Source organism: Somniosus microcephalus, unplaced genomic scaffold (assembly GCF_052327205.1).
Source record: "Somniosus microcephalus isolate GS21.2 unplaced genomic scaffold, FLI_Smic_1.0 unresolved_chr7, whole genome shotgun sequence".
NCBI lineage: Eukaryota > Metazoa > Chordata > Chondrichthyes > Squaliformes > Somniosidae > Somniosus > Somniosus microcephalus.
This window is the reverse complement of record NW_028225185.1, coordinates 926,505-950,354: the sequence shown is the minus strand read 5'-3', so window position 1 is coordinate 950,354 and position 23,850 is coordinate 926,505. Positions and strand designations below refer to the sequence as shown.

General features: G+C 48.7%; 1 protein-coding gene across 1 annotated transcript in view; it reads right to left on the bottom strand.

Moving 5' to 3' along the window:
• Nucleotides 1-23,850, bottom strand: part of smad10a (SMAD family member 10a) — a 115,309-nt gene that overhangs the window by 13,924 nt on the left and 77,535 nt on the right. Inside the window, exons 4-11 of the mRNA XM_085978400.1 lie at nt 22,421-22,441; nt 17,483-17,716; nt 16,564-16,734; nt 15,862-15,975; nt 14,629-14,709; nt 10,587-10,640; nt 9,373-9,556; nt 7,618-7,786 (exon numbers count right to left, since the gene is read on the bottom strand). Of these exons, the coding sequence (XP_085834526.1) occupies nt 7,618-7,786; nt 9,373-9,556; nt 10,587-10,640; nt 14,629-14,709; nt 15,862-15,975; nt 16,564-16,734; nt 17,483-17,716; nt 22,421-22,441 (1,028 nt within the window). The remainder of the gene's footprint in view (nt 1-7,617; nt 7,787-9,372; nt 9,557-10,586; nt 10,641-14,628; nt 14,710-15,861; nt 15,976-16,563; nt 16,735-17,482; nt 17,717-22,420; nt 22,442-23,850) is intronic.

The window sequence follows — 23,850 nt, the reverse complement described above, 5'->3', positions numbered from 1 at the left end:
ATAAAACCATGCTGACTTTGTCCTATTAAATTATGATTATCCAAATGTCCTGTTACTGTCTCCTTAATAATGGACTCCAATATTTTACCTACCACAGATGTTAGGCTAACCAGTCTATAGTTTCCAGCCTTCTGTCTACTGCCCTTTTTAAATAAGGGCGTTACATTAGCAGTTTTCCAGTCTGCCGGGACCTTTGCTGATTCCACGGAGTTTTGGAAAATTATTACCAATGCATCCACAATCCCTACCGCCACTTCCCTCAAGACCCTAGGATGTAAGCCATCAGGTCCAGGTGATTTATCTGCCTTGAGTCCCATTATTTTACCGAGTACCACTTCCTTAGTGATTTTGATCGTGTTTAGCTCCTCCCACCCTATAGCCCCCTGTTTGTCCAGTGTTGGGATATTCTTAGTGTCTTCTACTGTAAAGACTGATACAAAATATTCATTGTGTTTTTGCCATCTCCATATTTCCCACCATTAATTTCCCGGTCTCATCCTCTAAGGGACCAACATTTACTTTAGCCACCCTTTTTCTTTTTATATAACTATAAAAACTCTTACTATCTGTTTTTATATTTTTTGCTAATTTACTTTCATAATCTATCTTCCCTTTCTTAATCAATCTTTTTGTTACTTTTTGCTGTCTTTTAAAGTTTTCCCAATCCTCTATCCTCCCACTAGATTTGGCTACCTTATATGCCCTTGTTTTTAGTCGAATACTATCCTTAATTTCTTTACTTAGCCACGGATGGCTGTCTTTTCTTTTATACCCTTTTCTTCTCAGTGGAATATTTTTTTTTTGGAAGTTGTAAAATAACTCCTTAAATGTACACCACTGATCATGTATCGTCTTACCCTTTAATCTATTTTCCCAATCCACTTTACTCAATTCCGCTCTCATACCTTCATAGTCTCCTTTATTCAAGCTTAGCACGCTTGTTTGAGATCCAACCTTCTCACCCTCTAATTGAATATGGAATTCAACCATGTTATGGTCACTCATTCCAAGGGGATCCTTTACTAGGACATTTTTAATTAATCCTGTCTCGTTACACAGGACCAGATCTAAGGTTGCTTGCCCCCTGGTCGGTTCAGTTACATACTGCTCAAGAAACCCATCCCTAATACACTCAATGAACTCATCCTCAAGGCAGCCCTGCCCAATTTGATTTGTCCAATTAATATGATAGTTAAAATCCCCCATAATTATAGATGTTCCCTTATTACAAGGCTCAACTATTTCCTGATTGATACTCCGTCCAACAGAGTTGCAACTGTTCGGAGGCCTATAGACTACGCCCACTCGTGTTTTTTTTCCCCTTATTATTCCTTACCTCCACCCAAACTGTTTCATTATCCTGATCTTTTGACCCAATATCATTTCTCTGTATTACAGTGGTTCCTTCTTTTATTAAGAGCCACCCCACCTTCCCTTCCTTCCTGCCTGTCCTTCCTGATCGTTAAATAACCTGGTATGTTTAATTCCCAGGCATTGTCACCCTGCAGCCATGTTTCTGTAATGGCCACAAGATCATACCCATATGTAGTTATTTGTGCCATTAACTCGTCTATTTTGTTACGAATGCTACGTGCATTCAGATAGAGAACTTTCAAATATGTTTTGTGACACTTAGTTCCTGCTTTTGCCCTTTCTATTACTTCACCTTTAATCCATACCTTCTGCCCCTTCCTGACGCACTCTGGTTTTTAATTTCCCCACTGCTACCTAAGTCTATGACCTTCTCTGTTGTCATGTTTATTATTTGCTTTCTAGGAACCTCCCTCCCACTAGTTAGTTTAAAGCCCTCTCTACAGCCCTAGTTATATGATCCGCCAGGACTCTAGTCCCAGCACTGGCCAAGTGAAGCCCGTCCCAACGGAACAGCTCCCTCCGGCCCCAGTACTGGTGCCAGTGTCCCAGGAAGCAAAGCCCATTTCTCCCACATCAGTCTTTGAGCCACGCATTTAACTCTCTAATTTTATTTGTCCTAGCCAAATTCGCTCATGGCTCAGGTAATAATCCAGAGATTATTACCCTTGAGGTTCTGTTTTTTAATTTGACCCCTAGCTGCTCATACTCCTTTAACAGAACCGGCTTCCTAGTCCTATCTACGTCGTTTGTACCAACATGGACCACGACAACTGGATCCACCCCCTCCCACTGCAAGTTTCTTTCCAGCCCAGAGGCGATGTCCTTAACCCTGGCACCGGGTAGGCAACACAGCCTTCGGAACTCTCGCTCTCGGCTGCAGAGAACTCTATCTATCCCCCTAATAATACTATCCCCTACCACTACAACTTTTCTATTTACTTCCCCCTCTTGAATGGCCCCCCGTTCCACGGTGCTGTGGCCAGGTTGCTCATCCTCCCTGCAGTCCCTGCTCCTGTCCCCACAGGGAGTAAGAACCTCGAACCTGTTGGTCAAGAGCAAGGGCTGCGGCTCCTCCAGCTCTACCTCCTGGATAGGGAGGGACAAGGCCATGAAGTGATATAAACATGAGGATAAGAATTTTAAATTGGAGGTATTGGGGTAATCAGGAGCCAATGTAGGTCAGCAAGGACATGGGTGATGGGTGAGCGGGACAGGATACGGACAGCAGAGATTTGCATGAACTGAAGTTTACAGAGAATGGAGAATTAGAATAAAATGAAGAATTTAAGAAGTTAAAAAGTTTGGATCCTTGGACACATTCTGGTGTGTGAGTCATTTAATATTTAAATCAGCTATAGGACATTTATAAAAAAAATCAAAAACAAGCAAATTAAGCCTAAGCTTTGTCATAGCTGCTGTATGCGCAAGAACCTGGGCGCCTCGCCCTCCCTTCCATCTCCTTTGGCACCACAGAATCACAGAAACCCCACAGTGCAGATAGAGGCCATTTCGGCCCATCGAGCCTGCACCGACACATATCCCACCTGATCCCCGTAACCCCACATATTTAATCCCCCTAACACTAAGGGTCAATTTATCATAGCCAATCAACCTAACCCGCACATCTTTGGACTGTGGGAGTGATGCGCCATCAATTACTCAAAAGACTGAAGTTGAGCGAGTAACAACCAGGCTTTTATTAACTAAAGAATGAAGGTCTTGTCTCGAGTGGTCGACCCGTCCAGAATACTAAGGGACTGGGAGGTAGTCACTTATATACCTGGAATAGTGGGAGGAGTCAGCCGAGGCATGTCCAGACCTGTACCTAGTGGAATACACATACAGACACAGACAGGTATGACAGTGGTTTACCACATTCACCCCTTGTTTAAAAATGAGTCCGGCGGGGTGAAGTGTATTTAAAAGTTCGTGTATTGGAGTCTCTCCGGAGGTCTTGTCTGCCGCTGTGATCGACGTGGCGACGGCAGGGGTGGTGGAGCTTCCGGCGTCGCGTCCCGTGTAGGCTGGGGCCCTGGAGTGTAGTCCTCGTGGGTGACGGGCTCAGGCGTGCCGGCTGCTGGGGTTGGATATCGGGTCGTGGGGGGGGGGTGGTAATGGGTAGTGGGTTACAGCGGTCCCCGAGGGTGCGAGGTCTCGTATGGAGACTGTGTCCTCCCGCCCGTCCGGGTACGCAATGTAAGCGTACTGGGGGTTGGCGTGGAGGAGGTCGACCCTCTCGACCAGGGGGTCCGTTTTATTGGCCCTCACGTGTCTTCTCAGTAGTACCGGCCCTGGGGACGTCAGCCATGGCGGTAGCGATGTCCCCGATGTGGACTTCCTTGGGAAGACAAACATTTTCTCGTGAGGGGTGGCATTGGTGGCAGTGCAGAGAAGTGACCGAATCGAGTGGAGCGCATCGGGGAGCACCTCCTGCCAGCGGGAGGTCGGAAGGCCCCTAGACTTTAAGGCTAGTAGGGCGGCCTTCCAAACAGTTGCATTCTCTCTTTCCACCTGTCCGTTCCCCCGGGGGTTGTAACTGGTGGTCCTGCTTGTGGCTATACCCCTAGCGAGCAGGTACTGGCGGAGTTCGTCGCTCATAAACGATGAGCCCCGGTCGCTATGGATATAGCTGGGGAAACCGAACAGGGTGAAGAGGCTGTTCAGAGATTTAATGACCGTGGCACTGGTCATGTCCGGGCAGGGGATAGCGAACGGGAACCGGGAGTACTCGTCAATGATGTTGAGGAAGTACACATTGCGGTCGGTGGAGGGGAGAGGCCCTTTGAAATCGACGCTCAGGCGTTCGAAAGGGCGAGTGGCTTTTATCAGGTGGGCTCTGTCTGGTCTATAAAAGTGCGGTTTGCACTCAGCGCAGACTTGGCAGTTCTTGGTCATGGTCCTGACCTCCTCGATGGAGTAAGGCAGGTTGCGGGCCTTGATGAAGTGGAAGAACCTGGTGACCCCCGGGTGGCAGAGGTCATTGTGGAGGGCCCTCAGCCTATCGATCTGCGCGCTGGCGCAGGTGCCACGCGATAGGGCATCTGGGGGTTCATTGAGCTTCCCAGGCCGGTACAAGATCTCGTAATTGTAGGTGGAAAGTTCGATTCTCCACCTCAAGATCTTGTCATTTTTGATTTTGCCCCTCTGCTTGTTGTTGAACATAAAAGCAACTGAACGCTGGTCAGTGAGCAGGGTAAATCGTTTTCCGGCCAGGTAGTGCCTCCAATGACGCACAGCCTCCACGATAGCCTGGGCCTCCTTCTCGACCGCGGAGTGTCTGGTCTCTGGGCCCTGGAGGGTTCGTGAGAAGAATGCCACAGGTCTCCCCGCCTGATTAAGGGTGGCGGCCAGAGCGAAGTCGGACGCATCGCTTTCCACCTGGAAGGGGATGGATTCGTCCACTGCGTGCATGGTGGCTTTGGCAATGTCTTCCTTGATACGGTGGAAGGCTAAGCGGGCCTCTGCCGTCACGGGAAAAGAGGTGGACTTGATCAGCGGACGGGCTTTGTCTGCATAGTAGGGGACCCACTGAGCGTAGTAGGAAAAAAACCCTAGGCACCTCTTCAGAGCTTTTAGGCAGTGGGGCAGTGGGAGTTCCATAAGGGGACGCATCCGGTCCGGGTCGGGACCGATGACCCCGTGTTCTACAACACAGCCAAGGATGGCGAGGCGGTCTGTGCGGAATATGCACTTCTCCTTGTTATATGTCAGGTTCAGGAGTTGGGCGGTGCGGAGGAATTTCTCGAGGTTTGCGTCATGGTCCTGCAAGTCATGGCCGCAGATGGTCACATTATCTAGGTAAGGGAAAGTGGCCTGCAGCTCGTTTTGATCGACCATCCGGTCCATCTCCCTTTGGAAGACGGAGACCCCGTTGGTAACGCCGAAGGGAACCCTAAGGAAGTGATAGAGGCGGCCGTTTGCCTCAAAAGCAGTATACTGGCGGTCTTCAGGGCTGATGGGGAGCTGGTGGTACGCTGATTTCAGGTCAATGGTCGAAAAGACGCGGTACTGCGCGATCTGGTTGACCATGTCAGCTATGCGGGGGAGTGGGTAGGCGTCCAGCAGGGTGTAGCGGTTTATTGTTTGGCTGTAGTCGATGACCAGGCGTTGTTTCTCGCCGGTCTTAACGACCACAACCTGGGCTCGCCAGGGGCTGGAGCTGCCCTCAATAATCCCCTCCTTCAGGAGCCGTTCCACTTCGGTTTTGATGAAAACCCTGTCCCCGGCACTGTATCGCCTGCTCTTTGTGGCGATGGGCTTACAGTCGGGGGTGAGGTTAGCAAACAGTGGGGGGGGTGGGACTCTGAGTGTGGAGAGGTTGCATCTGGTGCGCGGCGGGCAATTTGGAGGCTGCTGGCTGCGGACTGTGAGTGGGGGGAGGGGGCCACCGTATGCCATCGTAACGCTTTTGAGGTGGCACTGGAAATCCAACCCCAGTAGAACGGCAGCGCAGAGGTCGGGCAGGACCAGGAGTTTAAAATTATTGAACACAGTCCCGTCTACTACTAGTGTCACCACGCAGTAGCCGCCAATGTCCGCTGATTGGGACTCGGAGGCCATAGAAATCCGCTGGTGCGCAGGCAGGACTGGGAGAGAGCAACGCCGCACCGTGTCGGGGTGGATGAAGCTCTCTGTGCTCCCGGAGTCAAAAAGGCAGTTTATTGCATGGCCGTTTACCTTAACGTCCATTTTGGACCGAGCTAGCTGGTGCGGTCTCGTTTGGTCCAGCGTCACAGAGGCCAGCGTAGGGGTCGGTGTGTTGCTGCGAGTATCAGATGGGGGGGGGTTGGCAGTCTGCTGCGTCCCGGCTGGTGTCCAAGATGGTGGTGTCCATGATTCCCATGTGGCTGGAGTCGTCCAAGATGGCTGCTGCTGCGGTGGTTCGCACATGGCTGGGGTTGCCCAAGATGGCGGCTCGCACGGCCCACACGCGGCGCTGCTGGCGTTCGGGGTGGCTTTGGCCTTGCAGACGCTGGCGTAGTGTCCCTTTTTCCCGCAGCCCGAGCAGGTCGCATTCTTCGCCGGGCAGCGCGCTCTGGGGTGTTTGGCCTGGCCACAGAAGTAGCATTTCTGGCCTTGGGATACTGCTGTCTGGCTTTGGGACACTGCTGCGGTAGTTGGGCCGTTGTTGGGCTGTGGCTGGGGTGGCACGGTGCTATGGGGCTGTCCTACCGTGTCCCAGGTTGTCGTTCCCCGCGGCGTCCACGGTGCAGAGGAGTAGGCATCCATGCCCCGGAAGGCTGCGTCCAGCGTTAGTGCGATGTCGGAGGCTTTGTCGAGGGTGAGGTCACTCTGCTCCAGCAGTCGCTGTCGGGTGTAGTTGGACCTGTGGCCCGCTACGAAGGCATCCCGGATCAGTTCCTCCGTGTACTTAGTGGGCGTTACCGCCTTACACCCACAGGCCCGGCCAAGCACGGACAGTGCTTGGAGGTATTCCTCAGTCGATTCCCCAGGTTGTTGCTTGCGACTCCCCAGAAGGTGCCTAGCATATACTTCGTTCACAGGGCGCGTGTACTGGGTCTTGAGGAGCTGGAGGGCGGCTGTGTACGAGGTCGCGTCCCGGATGACTGAGTACACTCGGTGGTTCACCTTGGAGAACAGGACAGACAGTTTGTCCGCATCCGTTTCGACCGCAGTGGAGGCAGTCAGGAATGTCTCGAAGCACGTGAGCCAGTGAGCAAACTTGGTGGAAGCGTCCGCTTCCCGACTGTCCAGGTCCAGGCATGCTGGTGTGAGGATCTTCTCCATTATAAAAAATTTAGTTAATAAAATTGATGCGCCATCAATTACTCAAAAGACTGAAGTTGAGAGAGTAACAACCAGGCTTTTATTAACTAAAGAATGAAGGTCTTGTCTCGAGTGGTCGACCCGTCCAGAATACTAAGGGACTGGGAGGTAGTCACTTATATACCTGGAATAGTGGGAGGAGTCAGCCGAGGCATGTCCAGACCTGTACCTAGTGGAATACACATACAGACACAGACAGGTATGACAGTGGTTTACCACAGGGAGGAAACCGGAGCACCCGGAGGAAACCCACGCAAACACGGGGAGAATGTGCAAACTCCACACAGACAGTCGCCCGAGGCCGGATTCGAACCCGGGTCCCTGGTGCTGTGAGGCAACAGTGCTAACCACTATGCCACCGTGTCAGTCCTCCGACTCAGCAACATGGCTGACATGGAGAACGGAGTGACTGCATTCCATGCTGGTCTCAATAGGAAATGAAAAATTCATCCTCACCTTGATGTATGCACCTGGGTAAATTTTATGTACAGCATCTCCGGGCGCCCGGCCTGCCTCTCGGTCCAGGTAGTAGCTTTGCACAAACACAGCATGGTCACTGAGGCATCGCATCCAGACATCACCCTCACCCCGACACTCCAGCTGGATGCCCTTCCCAATGTGCAACCTGCAACACCACAAACAAGCTCAGAAGCTGTTCTTTAATTCCCATCTATAGCCTCACCTCTGCACTTTTAAACACATTGCATGCACTCGCACTGGTCATAGCCGGACATAAAGGGGGATCGGATGGTGCAGAGGGTAATACAGAGCTCATTCACTTGAGAACTGTGCTAGAATCCAGGACAAAAGTGAAGTGATCTCGCTGACAACCCCTTCTTCACTCCTGCAGCCCAGGGGAAAATTAGAAGCAAAATTAATCTGGGCATTCTCAATGCGGAATGGTTGCATCGTGGTAATATTGCTGGACTGGACAAGTACTGGACTACAGAGGCCTGGACTAATAATCTGGTGACAAGAATTCAAATCTCACTACGGCAGCTGGAGAATTTAAATTCAGTTAATTAAATAAAAATCTGGAATAAAAAGCTAGCATCAGTAATGGTGACCATGAAACTATCAGTGATTGTCGTAAAAACCCATCTGGTTCACTAATGTCCTTTAGGGAAGGAAATCTGCCGTCCTTACCTGGTTTGGCCTATATGTGACTCCAGACCCACAGCAATGTGGTTGACTCTTAACTGCCCTGTGAAATGGCCTAGCGAGTCACTCAAGGGTAATTAGGGATGGTCAATAAATGCTGGCCTGGCCAGCGATGCCCACGTCCCTCGAACGAATAAAAAAAATCCAGTTCTTAGTATGTGCCAGTCCACAGCACAATACTGCAAAAATACAGTATTCAATCGTCAGTCCTCTCAGAGAGGGTTGTGTGAGAAATAGAAGTGGCCTAGAGTCCTCGAAGGGTGTAGTGAGCATTTTCCATATCCTGGATTATGTGCATATAATGCAGTGATTTGGGTAAAGCTGCAGTGCTAGACTGGCCTCACTCGTTTTTATCCCCTTCTCCCCATTTGCTCCTTTCTAAAAAACGTGCTGTGCCTTGGGAAGGTATATTTTCCACAGGTGCCAGATGTGTAGTCATTTGTGACGTGCAAACCTAGACAGTGAACATTGACAGGCCATGTATCTGTGTGTAGGGGGGGGGGGCATCACAGCTGAGCTCCATCCTATCCTGAGCCATGTCCACACACATGCACTTTCCTAGATGGAGTCCCTGCATAGTGAGCAAGAGCAAGAATCCTGGCCGACTTTTCTCCTCTCCAGTGCAGGCTATTCTGGCGGGGTCAGCATCGTCAGCAAGGAATGGCGATGGAACTTGGGACCCACTGCTCTCCATGGCTTAGCACCACACTTGGTGGCTCATTTACCCACTGAGGTATGGGAGGAATCCAAGAGTAAAAGTTTCTGCTTTAGGAACATCCACGGTGGCACAGGCTCACAGCTCGCAAGTCAAACTCTCGGGGCACAAACTTAAAAGCTTGAGGCAAAGATCCTGAGACATTGCTTCTGATATCCAGCCCAAGCAGAAACAGGCAGCAGGCTGGGAACAAATATCTTCCATCATCTCAAGGGAGCACAATATTTGTGAGGGCAGAGGAGTGAAAGAGTATAAACGGCTGTTGGACAGCAACAGCACCAGTCAGCCACACAGTCTCTTACACCAGGTTTTACAGTATCGTCCTTCACACTAACCTGGCCTTCTCACTGGCATCAGTCCTATGTACATTTGAAAGCTGGCCAAGGCAGAAACGATCTCCTCCTGATGGATCCACATAGCCATCGACTGTCACTATCGGGCAGCTAGAGGGAACTTTGAACATCTCCCCCACCTGCACGTCCATCTCGAAGTATGTGATCGAACACCAGAACTCAGGTCCTGCAGAAGAGGAGACAGATGGGGCAGACAGAGCAAGGAAGAAGTGAGCAAAGTAATGGCAAGAGAAAAAACTTATCAGAACAGAGCCGACACTTGTACAAACACCATTACTACACACAGAGTACAGGAAACGTTGTGCTATCCGGCACCGACGGGACCGAGCTGTTGCCATCCCATCAAAACTGCCGGACAAACCAGCGCTAATGTTGAAACATACGGAGATTTTGAGCTCCGTATCTGGCAACAAACCCTGTTGCTTAGCAACAGCTTCTAAACAGTCGGCCGTACCTTGCAAGCGTCTCTGTAGCTTAGCAACAGCTTCAGCGAGACCTTGCAGAGCCTGACTGGTGAAAAAAAAGCAACGAAAAGAAAAAAAAAAAACTAACGAAACGGCTCCTGATTTTTGCCGGTGGCTCGAGCATTCCGGACAGTTAACCTCCGGATAAACCAAAGTTTCCTGTACTGTGCACCGTTCTGGTCTCCATATTATAAAAGGGATAGAGGCACTGGAGAAGGTGCAATTTTTTTTTTTACTACTGTAGAATGATGCCAGAACCGAGAGGTTATTACCTAGCAAGAAAGATTGAACATGCTGGGGCTCTTTTCTATAGAAAAGAGAAGACTGAAGGGTAACCTGATAGAGGTCTTTAAGATTATGAAAACGTTGGGATAGGATAGATGTAGAGAAGATGTTTCCACTTGTGGGGTAGACCAGCACTAGGAGTTATAAATATAAGATAGTGACTAATAAATCCAATAGGGAATTCAGGAGACACGTCTTTACCCAGAGAGTGGTGAGAATGTGGAACTCACTGCCACAAGGAGTAGTTGAGGCGAATAGTATCGATGCATTTAAGGGGAAGCTAGGTAAGAACATGAGGAAGAAAGGAATAGAAAGATCTGCTGATAGGGTTAGATGAAGAGGGGTGGGAGGAGGCTCGTGTGGACGGCATGAACCAGTTGGGCCAAATGGCCTGTTTCTGTGCTGTTGACTCGATATAATTCTATGTACATTTGGAAAGGTCATTACCTGGATGGTTGGAAATTGGCTGCTGATAGGATGCCCCATTGTGATGTGAAGACCCTGGAGGCACAAATTAACTGTGTTATAAAGCCCAGCAATAAGAACAAAAATCAGATGCGCTCCACTGAGTTTAACAGGTATTCTCAGCACTTGGTTAAGATATATCAAAGAGTTCATTCTGAATTAGATGCTTTTCAGTATGAAATTCATATAAATGCAAATAATAACCTTTAACAACACAACTGATAGGCTTCTGATGAAAAGTGAATGTCATGCAAATGAATTAAAACTAAATACAGTAAACAGGGGGTGATTATCAAAAGCCCTCGAGAAGGTTACAGATCTGGAACCTCCCCTCCACACAGTATGATTGAGGCTACTGCTTTATTGACCCCAGCTTTGTTCTGCACCTAACCTTGCTCCTTCTCCAGCCCTCACCATCCCACTGTCGTCTGGCCCACCATAGCTCCTTCCTCAGCCCGGTCCCACTTAGCGTTTATGGCATGCCTATCTTCAGCACTTTGGCAGTATGGCCTTCCTCGTTGTCCCCCCAGCCCCCACCCCGCTCCTCACAGCCTCCCCCCCACCCCCGCTTGCTCACTGCCTCCATCTCCCCCTCTCCTCGCGCTCACTGTCTGTCTGTCTCTGTGCCTTCCCATGATTTCTCTAACCTATTGCAGCTTTCTCCCATGATCGACCTCCCTCCAATTCCTGGCCTCCCTGATGTTCATCTCTCTGATCTGTGTCAACTGATCTTTCTCTTGCTGGATCCGTCTCTGTTGCCCCAATCTTTTTCTCGCTCTCTAGTGGTCTGACTTGTTTTTCCCATGACCTTTGTCTGTGAACTCCTGATTTCTGTTATCCATGATCTTTCTTTCCTGCTGATTTCTGCCTCTATATTTGCTTACTGCTCTTCTTTATTTCTAGAAATCTTGCTGGCTCCCAGATGTTTGTCCCTGCCAGTGAATGCTAAAAATAAGTTCCAATTCTCAGCTTGGAGTTGAAGAGTGGGGAAAGGTGCTGGGGTGAGGGAAAGGCCAGGCTAAAGAAGACAGGAAAGGGGAAAAAGGAGAAAGTTAATTCAACAAGCAGACGGAGCAACACTGATGGTGTGACGTGGCTGAAAGAGCAGATGTGACAAATAAGGGCAGCGGACAAGATAGAATAGCAGTGGGACGTAGTGAGGGGGTTCTATAGTAGCATGCAACATGGGGGGATGCACTATAGAAGATGCAGACACCAGCAGGTGTGGCAAGGAGGAGTGGGATGGGAGGTGACGGAGTGAAGGCAGAGAGTACGACAAGCTCTGTGACTGAGGAAGCAAATGTGGGACAAGGTGGTTGTGGCACTTGCACATTTACATTTACATTTTATTTTGTTGCTGCCATTTCCCGCCTTGGTCCTCGCCCCAAACTATCCAGATTCCTCCCCCAGTCACTGACCATACCCGCTACCAACAAAATAGAAAGAAAGGAAAGACAACACAAAATAAAACCACAAAAGCAAACAGAGACACAGAAGCAAAAGATCACACACAGGTGATAAAAGAACACTAGTGTGCGGTCCTCCATTTCACACTCCCTTGTATTACTTCCCTCACTGCTCACATTGGCCACTTCAATAGTCCTGATGTGAATCCACCCAGCTGCAGCATTAGGGCATCCTCCCATTGCATTACACCTGGCTAACTTAGTCTTCACTCCAAATAATCAATAACTTACTAAATTAATAAAATTACTCCATAACTAAATTTCTCACTTAATTATTATTTACTCACTAAATAAACCTTTACTTTCTCTAACCCCCCCCCCCCGGTTATGGCCCCCACCTTCACGCCCTCAAGTCCGCACCGTGCAGGTGTATCTGGCACAAAAAAATTGGTTTTGCCATCCCACAGATCTAGTTCGATCATATCAAGCGCTCGCTCTCCTCTGCCAAAACTGCACACTACTCCAGGATCGTCCAAGAGAGCAAAGATAATCTCCAGCTTTTCTCCATCAACGGTCTCCTTAAAACCTCCACCCCCTCCCCTGCACCAACACCTCCAATAAATGCGAGGAGCTCGTGGATTAAGACTGAGACCATCAGATAGTTGCCTCTGCTGCTTTCCCCCTTCCTCTTGCCCACCAGGTCAAACCTTCCCCAGGCTCCCCACTGTCCGACCCTAATCCTGCATTGTAGAACAGGAGGAGGCTATTCAGCCCCTCGAGCCTGTTCTGCCATTCAATGAGATCATGGCTGATCTGTGACCTAACTCCTTCTCTAGTTTCTCTCCCATCATAGGAAGAACAGAGGATCAGAGGGACCTTGGTGTGCATGTACATAGATCCCTGAAGGCAGGAGGACAGGTAGATAAGGTGGTTAAAAAGGCATATGGGATACTTATATTCTATGCCTCGGCTAATGAAGGCAAGAGCAGGGAGGTTATGATGGAACTGTACAAAACGCTAGTTAGGCCACAGCTGGAATACTGTGTGCAGTTCTGGTCGCCACACTATAGGAAGGATGTGATTGCATTGGAGAGGGTGCAGAGGAGATTCACCAGGAGGTTACCTGGGCTGGAGCGCTTCAGCTATGAAGAGAGACTGGATAGGCTGGGGTTGTTTTCCTTAGAGCAGAGAAGGCTGAGGGGGGACCTGATTGAGGTGTACAAAATTATGAAGGACATAGATAGGGTAGATAGAAAGGAACTTTTCCCTAGTAGAGGGGTCAATAACCGGGGGGGGGGCATAGTTTCAAGGTAAGGGGCAGGAGGTTTAGAGGGGATTGGAGGAAGAACTTTTTCACCCAGAGGGTGGTTGGAATCTGGAACTCACTGCTTGAAAGGGTGGTAGAGGCAGGAACCCTCACAACATTCAAGAAGCATTTAGATGAGCACTTGAAACGCCATAGCATACAAGGCTACGGACCAAGTGCTGGAAAATGGGATTAGAATAGACAGGGCTTGATGGCCGGCGCGGACACGATGGGCCGAAGGGCCTCTTTCTGTGCTGTATAACTCGATGACTCTCCGAGCTCATCCTGTCCATGAGACCCACCTCCTGCTCTCTCCACCCTATTCCCACTAAGCTGCTGACCACCCAACTTCCCTTCCTGGCCCCCACGTTAGCTGATACTGTAAACGGTGCCCTCTCTCTACTGTCCCGCTCCCTTTCAAAACAGCCGTCATCACTCCCCTCCTCAAAAAAACTCTTTTCTTCTTAGGCAGTCCCTCGGAACCGAGGATGACTTGCTTCCACATGAAAAAGTGAGTTCGCAGGTGACTGAGTCCAATGCGGGACCTATAGTCTCTGTCACAGGTGGGGCAGATGGTGGTTGAAGGGGTGGGTAGGAGGGGTGCTTGGGTTAACCTACCCTTCACCCCACTGTCCTTGCAAACTACCGCCCCATCTCCTACCTTACTCTCCTCTCCGAAGATCTCGAATGTGGTGTCGCCTCCAAATCAGTGCCAGTGCACTATATAAATGCAAGTCTCTTTCTTTATTGGCTTCTGGACCCAAACGCTTCAAATTTAAAATTTTAATCTTGTGTTTAAATCCCTTCATGGCCTTGCCTCTCCCCATCTCTAACCTTCTCCAGCACTGCATCCCCACCCCGGAACACTCTACGTTCCTTTGACGCTAGCCCTTTGTGCATCCTCTCCCCCTTTGCGCCATTGGCAGCCATGTCCTCAGCCTTCTACCCCCTATACTCTGGAATATCCTCCCTAAGCCCTTACACCTCCCTCTTCTCCTTTAAGACTCTCCTTAAAACCCATCTATTTCCCTCCCCTAATATCTCCATCTTTTTCCTATGTTAAAGGCATTCCATAAATGCAAGTTATTGTTGTTACATGCAGTTACCACACTTGAACATATACAATACGTCTTTTCATCAAATCACTTTCTTACACTAATAATAAAAAGTCCATCAATTTCATTTATAAGGTCACCACACTTTTTATTACAAACCTGCCCATTTTGCCCATGCAACTGCAATGGAGATCAACTAAGGATATACATATATATACTTTGAATGATTTTAAAAAGACAGGATAAAATGTACTCACCGTTATGCGTCGTGCGCGGTTGTGAGGTTGAGACAGTGTGACGCAAGAGAAATGGTATCACAGCCGATTGGGACGTCTGACCTGAAGGGCACATGATCATGTGACTGTATGTATTTTAAAACAATTTATTAACGAGTAGTGTACGTTTATAGCCAAATAATTCACATGGTAGTTACGAACAGTTACTTTCCCAATATTCCCTTCCTTCCTGCAGGTAATGTGCCCATCTTCAGCATGATCACCCAGATCACAGCATACAAGTGTAAGGAAAGGGTTATCGTGCTCCTGCTTTCTCTTTACTGTATATTGTAGTAATAGTAACCGTTAAACTTCTCTGCCTAACAGGCAAAGGCTAAGTCAAGTTAAAGTACCATTGGGCTATTGAGCCAGGGCTGACCTTAAAGCAACGGTCAGTTTGGTTATTTTAGTCAACCTACTGATAGGACCTGCCAGTGCACACCGATTCAGATATTTCAGAGAACTGTTATCAGTTGATAACAAGCGCAGGCAAAGCAGTTAGTTCTGCAAAGGAAACATCTGGGTTGACTGGTACGAAATCAAAGACAGACTTATAATTAATAGTTAGACTTGGCGGAATAGCAATTATATGTAACAAGAGTGAAACTATCGATAAGATAACAAAGTAGAGGAATAAAAGATAAAACTAAAGTTACTAATAAAAGGATGTCAACTGAATTCTCCTGATATGGAGTTATAATTATGCAATGTAGAATTGTGGGTCGTCAGGTGGAGGGAGTAAGTTAAATGTATAAAATTAGATGTCTGTAATGAGTATTTGAATTTGTAAAGGCCCAAGATACTGAGCTCAGAAATGTAACACGTTTGAATCCCCAACCAAACCCAGGTCTATTTGTAAGTATTACCATTTTAGGTGTATGTTTACGTACTATGACAGACACTGTATGCTTAATAAGTGCGTGATACCCGATATTCCATGGATTGATTTGAGCAGTAAATTATATAAGAACACCTCTCCTCGGACACAAGGAAATGCAGGTAGCTCCACTGCGCCACCAGCTGCCACCCGAGATAAAAACACCCCATGAGCCTAATAGAGGCAAGAGTGCAACAAGAGGCTGGGAAAGGAGAAATCAGGTGTGTCCGGCCACCTTGGGGATACACTGCCTATCCATGCCCAGATAGATAGTCCTACAATCTGTCTGAGTGTACCTCGTCTCTCTCTCACACACACACACCGCAGGATGTACTTACAGTAATGGCTAGGGTGGTGGAGTGGCGGCTGGTGATGCCCATGTCCATTTTGCTGGGGGACTATGTTTGGTGTATAAGCAGTTGTGCTGCTACCTGTCCAAGTCGCTGTAGCATCTGTGGAAGGGGAAAAATATCTTTAATACTGTTGTAACTGAATATCACACCTCCAGAATTACAGCTTTCTGTTCACTATTTCATAAAACAAGTGAGAAAACAAAGGCTTAACGAGTGAATCAAATGAAAAATACTGCGGATGCTGGAAATCTCAAATAAGAACAGAAAATGCTGGAAATACTCAGCAGGTCAGGCAGCATCTACGGAGAGAGAAACAGAGTAACGTTTCGGCTCAATAACCATTTGTCAAAACTGATAAAAAGGTAATTGAGCCAAAACATTAACTCGGTTTCCCTCTCCACAGGTGCTGCCTGACCTGCTGAGTGTTGCCAGCATTTTCTGTTTTTACTTAAGAATGAATGCCTGGACAAAGCTCGGATCACTGCAGCTGCCATGTGCTGCCTCAGAAGGCATGAACAAATCTGCTCCTGAAAGAGTTGGCTCACAATTAACAAATCATCAGAACTGTAAATTCCAACTGTTGGCACATTTCAAAATCTAGAGAAACAGTCTTTTACTGTCAACGGCTTTTCAGTTGCATGGCATTTCCACATTTATAAAGAGCCCTATGAAGCTACAGCCACTTACTGTGGTACGGCTGTTTCGGTGGTGGGTATCCGTTTTGCTGAGATAGATGAGGTGGGGCAGGAGGAGGAGGAGGAGGAGGGGGGGTTGGGGGAGGTGCCATCTGCTGCAGCGGTGGGGCAATCTGTAACAAGCTCTCACTGTGATTCATGGGAATGAGAGAACTGTTGGCAGCTGAGAGAAAAAGAGAGTTAAAGAATTAAGTTTATATTTAGTAATTCTTCAATCAAAATACTTGAAATGCTTTATACCCATTCACACTGATCCCATGGAGGAGGGAGAGAAAAAGGATACAGAGACATAGACAGAGGAGAGCGAGCGGGGAGGCGGAGGGCAAGAGAAGACGGCGAGAAAGAGAGACACACAGACAGTGAGAGAGTGAGAGACAGAAGAGAGAAAGACAGCGAGACAGAGAGATACACACAGAGAGGCAGACAGAGAGGAGAGTGAGAGAGTTCCAGTCCCAATGTACCATTTTAGAACATTTCTTCTTTTGGAAACAAACATAACAGAAATATCCCATAATAAGGTGCACAGGAGAGAGTCTGGACCGAACGTTTATACCATTTTAAGTCCCAGTGCCATTAACTTCAATGGTACAAAGCTACAGAATCTATCCAACTGTAAAGCCAGCATAAGCAATCTGCCAGAAAATCCGACACAGACATCAGCAATAAGCATTACATTCAGAACCTCAGCTGGCTCTGGTTTTCCAGACGCAGCCGGTCTAGACGGCTCGCTATGGAGGCTCTCAGCAGCTACGTAGCTGTGACATACCAAGTTATCACACAAACTAGACAGAGCCTTTATAAAGCATTGCTGCAGGATTTTCACCCATGCCATTTAACCCATTAGCACTGGAGCCAAATAGTTTGGGAATTATTCACAGAGTTGAGTGTTTGGTAAAACATGCTGTACTCACGAGGAGGCGACATAGGAATGTTGGGATAGCTGTGCACAGTTGCTCTGGGCGTCTCTGGTAAGGGAAGTATTGGTGGTGGTAGAGGCTGGGCGTAGCTCTCAGAGGGTGGTCGTGTGCTAGTTGGATGTTTCACTGACTGAAGCCCATGTTCTTCAGAATGTGGCATGACTTGTGGTCCATCCAGCTGCACACACTCGTGGACAAATTCATCCTTCACCAAACGGCTGGGTGGAGCTAACACACACACAGGAACAACTCAGATTACATTCAGTTGGTGATCAGACTAATGATAAAACCAGAAGGAAACAATCCCCCATGACTGAAGACACGTGTGACAAATTGGAGTTCTGTCACAATTTAAAGCACAACAGTATCAGTATTTTTGGGGGGCGGCTAACCACTTCATACGAGTTGTGTTGCCGGCCCACTGCTGAATTGGGTATAATCCACATCCTGTATGTGTGACTCATGGCACTCCACAGTGGACATGTGTACAAGGTGCATGTCTGGATGACTTCACCAGGTTAATGCATTTTAATTACAAAGCCATCAGCATTCACCTCATCAGAAGCGCGTCCTGAGAACCTCCTGTATAATTATCACTGACTGTGGAAGATTGGTAGTTTGTCACCTTGCCTGGTCGGAGGTGGAGGGGCTGGTGACGGGGGCATGGGGTTCTGGCCTTGTGAGTAACGGCTGTATTTGTTTCTGTAAACACAATTTCCAGTCCTAACGCTTGAACTCAAGTAATCCAACTAGTTATCAAAGTAGGGGGGAGGGGGGGGGCAAGAGTCCAAAAGGGTGTCCCTCGAGGAGGATTGACGGCCAACTCAATGCCCAGGCAAAGATGTGTCTTGAGTCACTGATGTAGCAGTGAGACACCACAAATCGTCAAGTGTAAGAGTTACAGTCCCGGTGCAGTGTGATCAGTAGAGTTAGTGGCCTATTGCTTCTTGTTATTTTCATACCAGAGGAGGAAACTGCTTTTAAAAGTTCTGTAAACTCGTACTAACTTTCAATGACAGATTCCTTCCTGCCACTGCCCAGTCGTTGTAAAAGCATAGAAATTTACAGCACAGAAGGAGTCCATGCCAGCTGACAAAGAGCTGTACACCTTAATCCCACATTCCAGCATTTGGTCTGTAGCCCTGTAGGTTACGGCACTTAAAAAGTGCATATCCAAGTACAGGAAACTTTGTTATCCGGAGGCGAACCGTCCGGCAAGCTCGAGCCACCGGCAAAAATCAGGAGCCGTTTTTTATTCTTTTCGTTTCGTTTCTTTGCTTTTTTTTGAACAGTCAAGCTCTGCAACGTCTGTAGCTAAGCAACAGCTTCAGCTAGAGACGCTGGCCGACTGTTTAGAGGCTGTTGCTAAGCAACAGGGTTTGTTGATTCATACGGAGATGAAAATCTCCGTATGTTTCAACATTAGCTCTGGAGTGTCCGGCAGTTTTGAGGGAACGGCAGCAGTTCGGTCCCGTCGGTGCCGGAGAGCACAACGTTTCCTGTACTTTTTAAATGTGATGAGGGTTTCTGCCTCTACCAGCCGTTCAGGCAGTGAGCTCCAGACCCCCACCACCCTCTGGGTGAAAAAAGATCTCCTCAAAATCCCCTCTAAATCTCCGACCAATTGCTTTAAATCTATGCCTCCTGGTTATCGAGCCTTCTGCTCAGGGAAAAAGGTCCTTCCTATCCACTCTATCTAGGCCCCTCATAATTTTATATACCTCAATTAAATCTCCCCTCAGCCTCCTCTGTTGCAAAGAAAACAACCCCAGTCTATCCAATCTTTCCTCATAGCTAAAATTCACCAGCACAGGCAACATCCCCGTAAATCTCCTCTGCACCCTCTGTAGTGCAATCACATCTTTCCTGTAATGTGGTGTCTAGAACTGCACACAGTATTCTAGCTGAGGCCTAACTAGTGTTTTATACAGGTCAAGCATAACCTCCCTGCTCTTGTATTCTATGCCTCGGTTAATAAAGGCAAGTATCCCGTATGCCTTCTTAACCACCTTATCCTGAAGGTGCTGACTCTCACTGGGGTACGGGTCCCCTCCTCTCCTGAAGGTGCTGACTCTCACTGGGGTACGGGCCCCCTCCTCTCCTGAAGGTGCTGACTCTCACTGGGGTACGGGTCCCCTCCTCTCCTGAAGGTGCTGACTCTCACTGGGGTACGGGTCCACTCCTCTCCTGAAGGTGCTGACTCTCACTGGGGTACGGGTCCCCTCCTCTCCTGAAGGTGCTGACTCTCACTGGGGTACGGGTCCCCTCCTCTCCTGAAGGTGCTGACTCTCACTGGGGTATGGGTCCCCCTCCTCTCCTGAAGGTGCTGACTCTCACTGGGGTACGGGTCCCCCTCCTCTCCTGAAGGTGCTGACTCTCACTGGGGTACGGGTCCCCTCCTCTCCTGAAGGTGCTGACTCTCACTGGGGTACGGGTCCCCCCCTCTCCTGAAGGTGCCGACTCTCACTGGGGTACGGGTCCCCTCCTCTCCTGAAGGTGCTGACTCTCACTGGGGTACGGGTCCCCTCCTCTCCTGAAGGTGCTGACTCTCACAGGGGTACGGGTCCCCTCCTCTCCTGAAGGTGCTGACTCTCACTGGGGTACGGGTCCCCCTCCTCTCCTGAAGGTGCTGACACTCACTGGGGTACCGGTCCCCTCCTCTCCTGAAGGTGCTGACTCTCACTGGGGTATGGGTCCCCTCCTCTCCTGAAGGTGCTGACTCTCACTGGGGTACGGGTCCCCTCCTCTCCTGATGGTGCTGACTCTCACTGGGGTACGGGTCCCCTCCTCTCCTGAAGGTGCTGACTCTCACTGGGGTACGGGTCCCCTCCTCTCCTGATGGTGCTGACTCTCACTGGGGTACGGGTCCCCTCCTCTCCTGATGGTGCTGACTCTCACTGGGGTACAGGTCCCCTCCTCTCCTGAAGGTGCTGACTCTCACTGGGGTATGGGTCCCCTCCTCTCCTGAAGGTGCTGACTCTCACTGGGGTATGGGTCCCCTCCTCTCCTGAAGGTGCTGACTCTCACTGGGGTACGGGTCCCCTCCTCTCCTGATGGTGCTGACTCTCACTGGGGTACGGGTCCCCTCCTCTCCTGATGGTGCTGACTCTCACTGGGGTACAGGTCCCCTCCTCTCCTGAAGGTGCTGACTCTCACTGGGGTATGGGTCCCCTCCTCTCCTGAAGGTGCTGACTCTCACTGGGGTATGGGTCCCCTCCTCTCCTGAAGGTGCTGACTCTCACTGGGGTACGGGTCCCCTCCTCTCCTGAAGGTGCTGACTCTCACTGGGGTACGGGTCCCCTCCTCTCCTGATGGTGCTGACTCTCACTGGGGTACAGGTCCCCTCCTCTCCTGAAGGTGCTGACTCTCACTGGGGTACGGGTCCCCTCCTCTCCTGAAGGCGCTGACTCTCACTGGGGTACGGGTCCCCTCCTCTCCTGAAGGTGCTGACTCTCACTGGGGTACGGGTCCCCTCCTCTCCTGATGGTGCTGACTCTCACTGGGGTACGGGTCCCCTCCTCTCCTGATGGTGCTGACTCTCACTGGGGTACGGGTCCCCTCCTCTCCTGAAGGTGCTGACTCTCACTGGGGTACGGGTCCCCTCCTCTCCTGATGGTGCGGACTCTCACTGGGGTACAGGTCCCCTCCTCTCCTGAAGGTGCTGACTCTCACTGGGGTACGGGTCCCCTCCTCTCCTGATGGTGCGGACTCTCACTAGGGTACGGGTCCCCTCCTCTCCTGAAGGTGCTGACTCTCACTGGGGTACGGGTCCCCTCCTCTCCTGAAGGTGCGGACTCTCACTGGATGATTGTAGCTGCCCCCAGCACCTCATGTGTGAGCCTAGACACTTACTGTACATTACTCTTCTGAAGTGATTTAACGTAAGAGAACTGCACCTCTCTGGACAAAAACAGACCACCCACGTTTATTTAGATTACTGCTTTGAATTCACCATCATTTTCTGGGATTTTTGATGTTGTTTTGATGGAAAAGAATGAATTATGTTTAAGTGTTGTATTTTAAAACAAAAAGTGAATTTGTACAGGTTTAAAAAGCCACTGGCTGCAGACATTGAAGATGTGCATTAAAGTTAGATGAGCCAATTTGTGGAACATTGCTGCTCACAGTCCACTCAGAACAAAGACAACGAAAGAGTCAACTGACGCATCACAGACTCATTAAGCCATAATGGCCCGTCTCTATTCAGTTTGAGAATAGCTGAAGATCGTATCTTAAAACCCATACCTCGGGAGAACGAGAAATAGCCAGTTTTATTAACAGGCCCATTGGCAAATCACTGAATGGGGAAGCCAGAAGGACAGACTTCTCATTTGTATATGACCTCCTCTCATTTAAGCTTTTCAGTCCACCTTGGGAAAGATTGGAGTAGTGCACAATCACAAGGGGTTCTTATTGTTACACCCCCAGGTTACGCTATCGTACAACATAGTTATCGGGCAGCACAGGTCCACTGCGCAGACTGCTATACCCAAGAGAATATTCAAGGCAGACCCGAACCTGTAGCATTCACTTCCTGGTACCCATTACACTCGATAATTATAAATAATTTCACATGGAGAAAATGTCTCCTTGCTAACCAACCATTTCTGGCTAGCAACAACTGTTATTGCATTTGGTGTCCTTTGATTTGCGAGGTCATTTCAGGCGGTTAAATAGAAATCCATAGAAGTTACAACACGGAAATAGGCTATTACCCCCCAACCTGCCTGTGTCTCATTTACCCTCTGCCCAGCCATGAATCTAGGTTTACTGAGCAATAATCCACTGCACAGAGATTCCACTGTCAGTAAAGACACAGTGCAAGCCTCCTCAGTACAGCAACAGGGCTTTGAAGAGGTGGGTGTCTCAATAATGAAAGTAAGGACACAGTTAAACATTTTCAGGATCAGACAAGTAATTTGAAATACTAACCTGTGTTCTGGAGACTGAGACCTGTAGAAGAGAAAAACAAAGACTGTTTAATGTTTGCCGTGCTCAGGAGGAAGAGACAACACAGCAGCGAGAGGGGGGAGGAGAGCAGTTGCGTGCCTCTAGTTACCCAGCATCTTTTTGTGGGTAACTGCAGAAAAGCACCGCTGTGAGCCACGAACAGAGACGGTCAATGGCCTATCCATCTCACTGGACTTCAAGCAGCTACCGATGGGCAGAAAGCAAAAATAATAACATTACTGAGCTGAAAGTCAATCTCTCAAAACTGTTTTCTCTGGGTAGGGCTGAATAAAATTTATGGCACTGAAGTTTAAAAACCATTTCAAGCAATTGTTAGAAAACACATCATTAGAATCCCTGACTGAGAATCAACTGAGGAACTAATTCCACAGCTAACCAGCTGCTCCACGTGCCCCTGACATTGCAAATGACTGGGATTCTCCTCCAGTGGGAACACCCTGGTGCCCTCCTGCACACTGTTCGAGGCCAACCGTGGCTGGTTGGACCTGGCATCCCATAAAAGCTACTGGGAGGGGGAAGCGTGCATTGCCAAACTTATCCCAGCCAAGGTGGTCTCTTTCGTTTCCCTTACTTACAATTCACATTTCCTTCCTAAAAACATGCTGGTTCTCACCCTATCACTAAGAAAGGTAAACCCTCTTACCCCTTCAAATATTACATACTGCTCTTTTACATCTACAGCCGATAAAATTCCCCCTCAGAGAGTTCTGGCCCATCCCATGGTCACCACTATGATTTTTAGTGTGCTTATTTCATTGGTGACCTTGTTCCGTATTCACACTTCTGGAAGTCTGCCCTTGAACACTTTGATGAATCATCTGCATCACCTGGGAAACTCCAAAGCCTTTGCTGGGTCTAGCACCAGGCATTTTTAAACAATCCATAGCCATGGCTATCCAATTCTCTCTCAAATCACTATCTGTGCTGTGGTGTCTCATCAGCTTGGCGGTTCCCCACCTCCTCCACTCGAACCCAATCTGATCTACTCTTTCAGTGATGATTTCACTCTACATTCATCAAAATTCTGTACAATCTTTTGCTCTGGCTCATTCTCAGAAGCTGAAAGCTGTGAAACTCTCATTTACCTTACATTCCTCCTACAAGCTTCAAGTTTTTAAAATCCAAACTAAATGATTGCTTCTCGACTTATCTGGTCTTCTGACTTATTTATTAAAGCGTTGAATGCTTAGAGCGAGACATTTTCATAAAATGAGAGCATCAGTGTGTCCCCAACAATTTTCTTTCCAAATGCACAAACTCACTGGAGACACTTGAAGGATACCAGCGCTGGAACATTTATGGGATGGGAGCGAATGAGAACGGAGGCCAACAATCTTAAAACTCTTGTGCATTTCTGCTCATCAAGAAATCTGCTAAAATTAATAATAAAC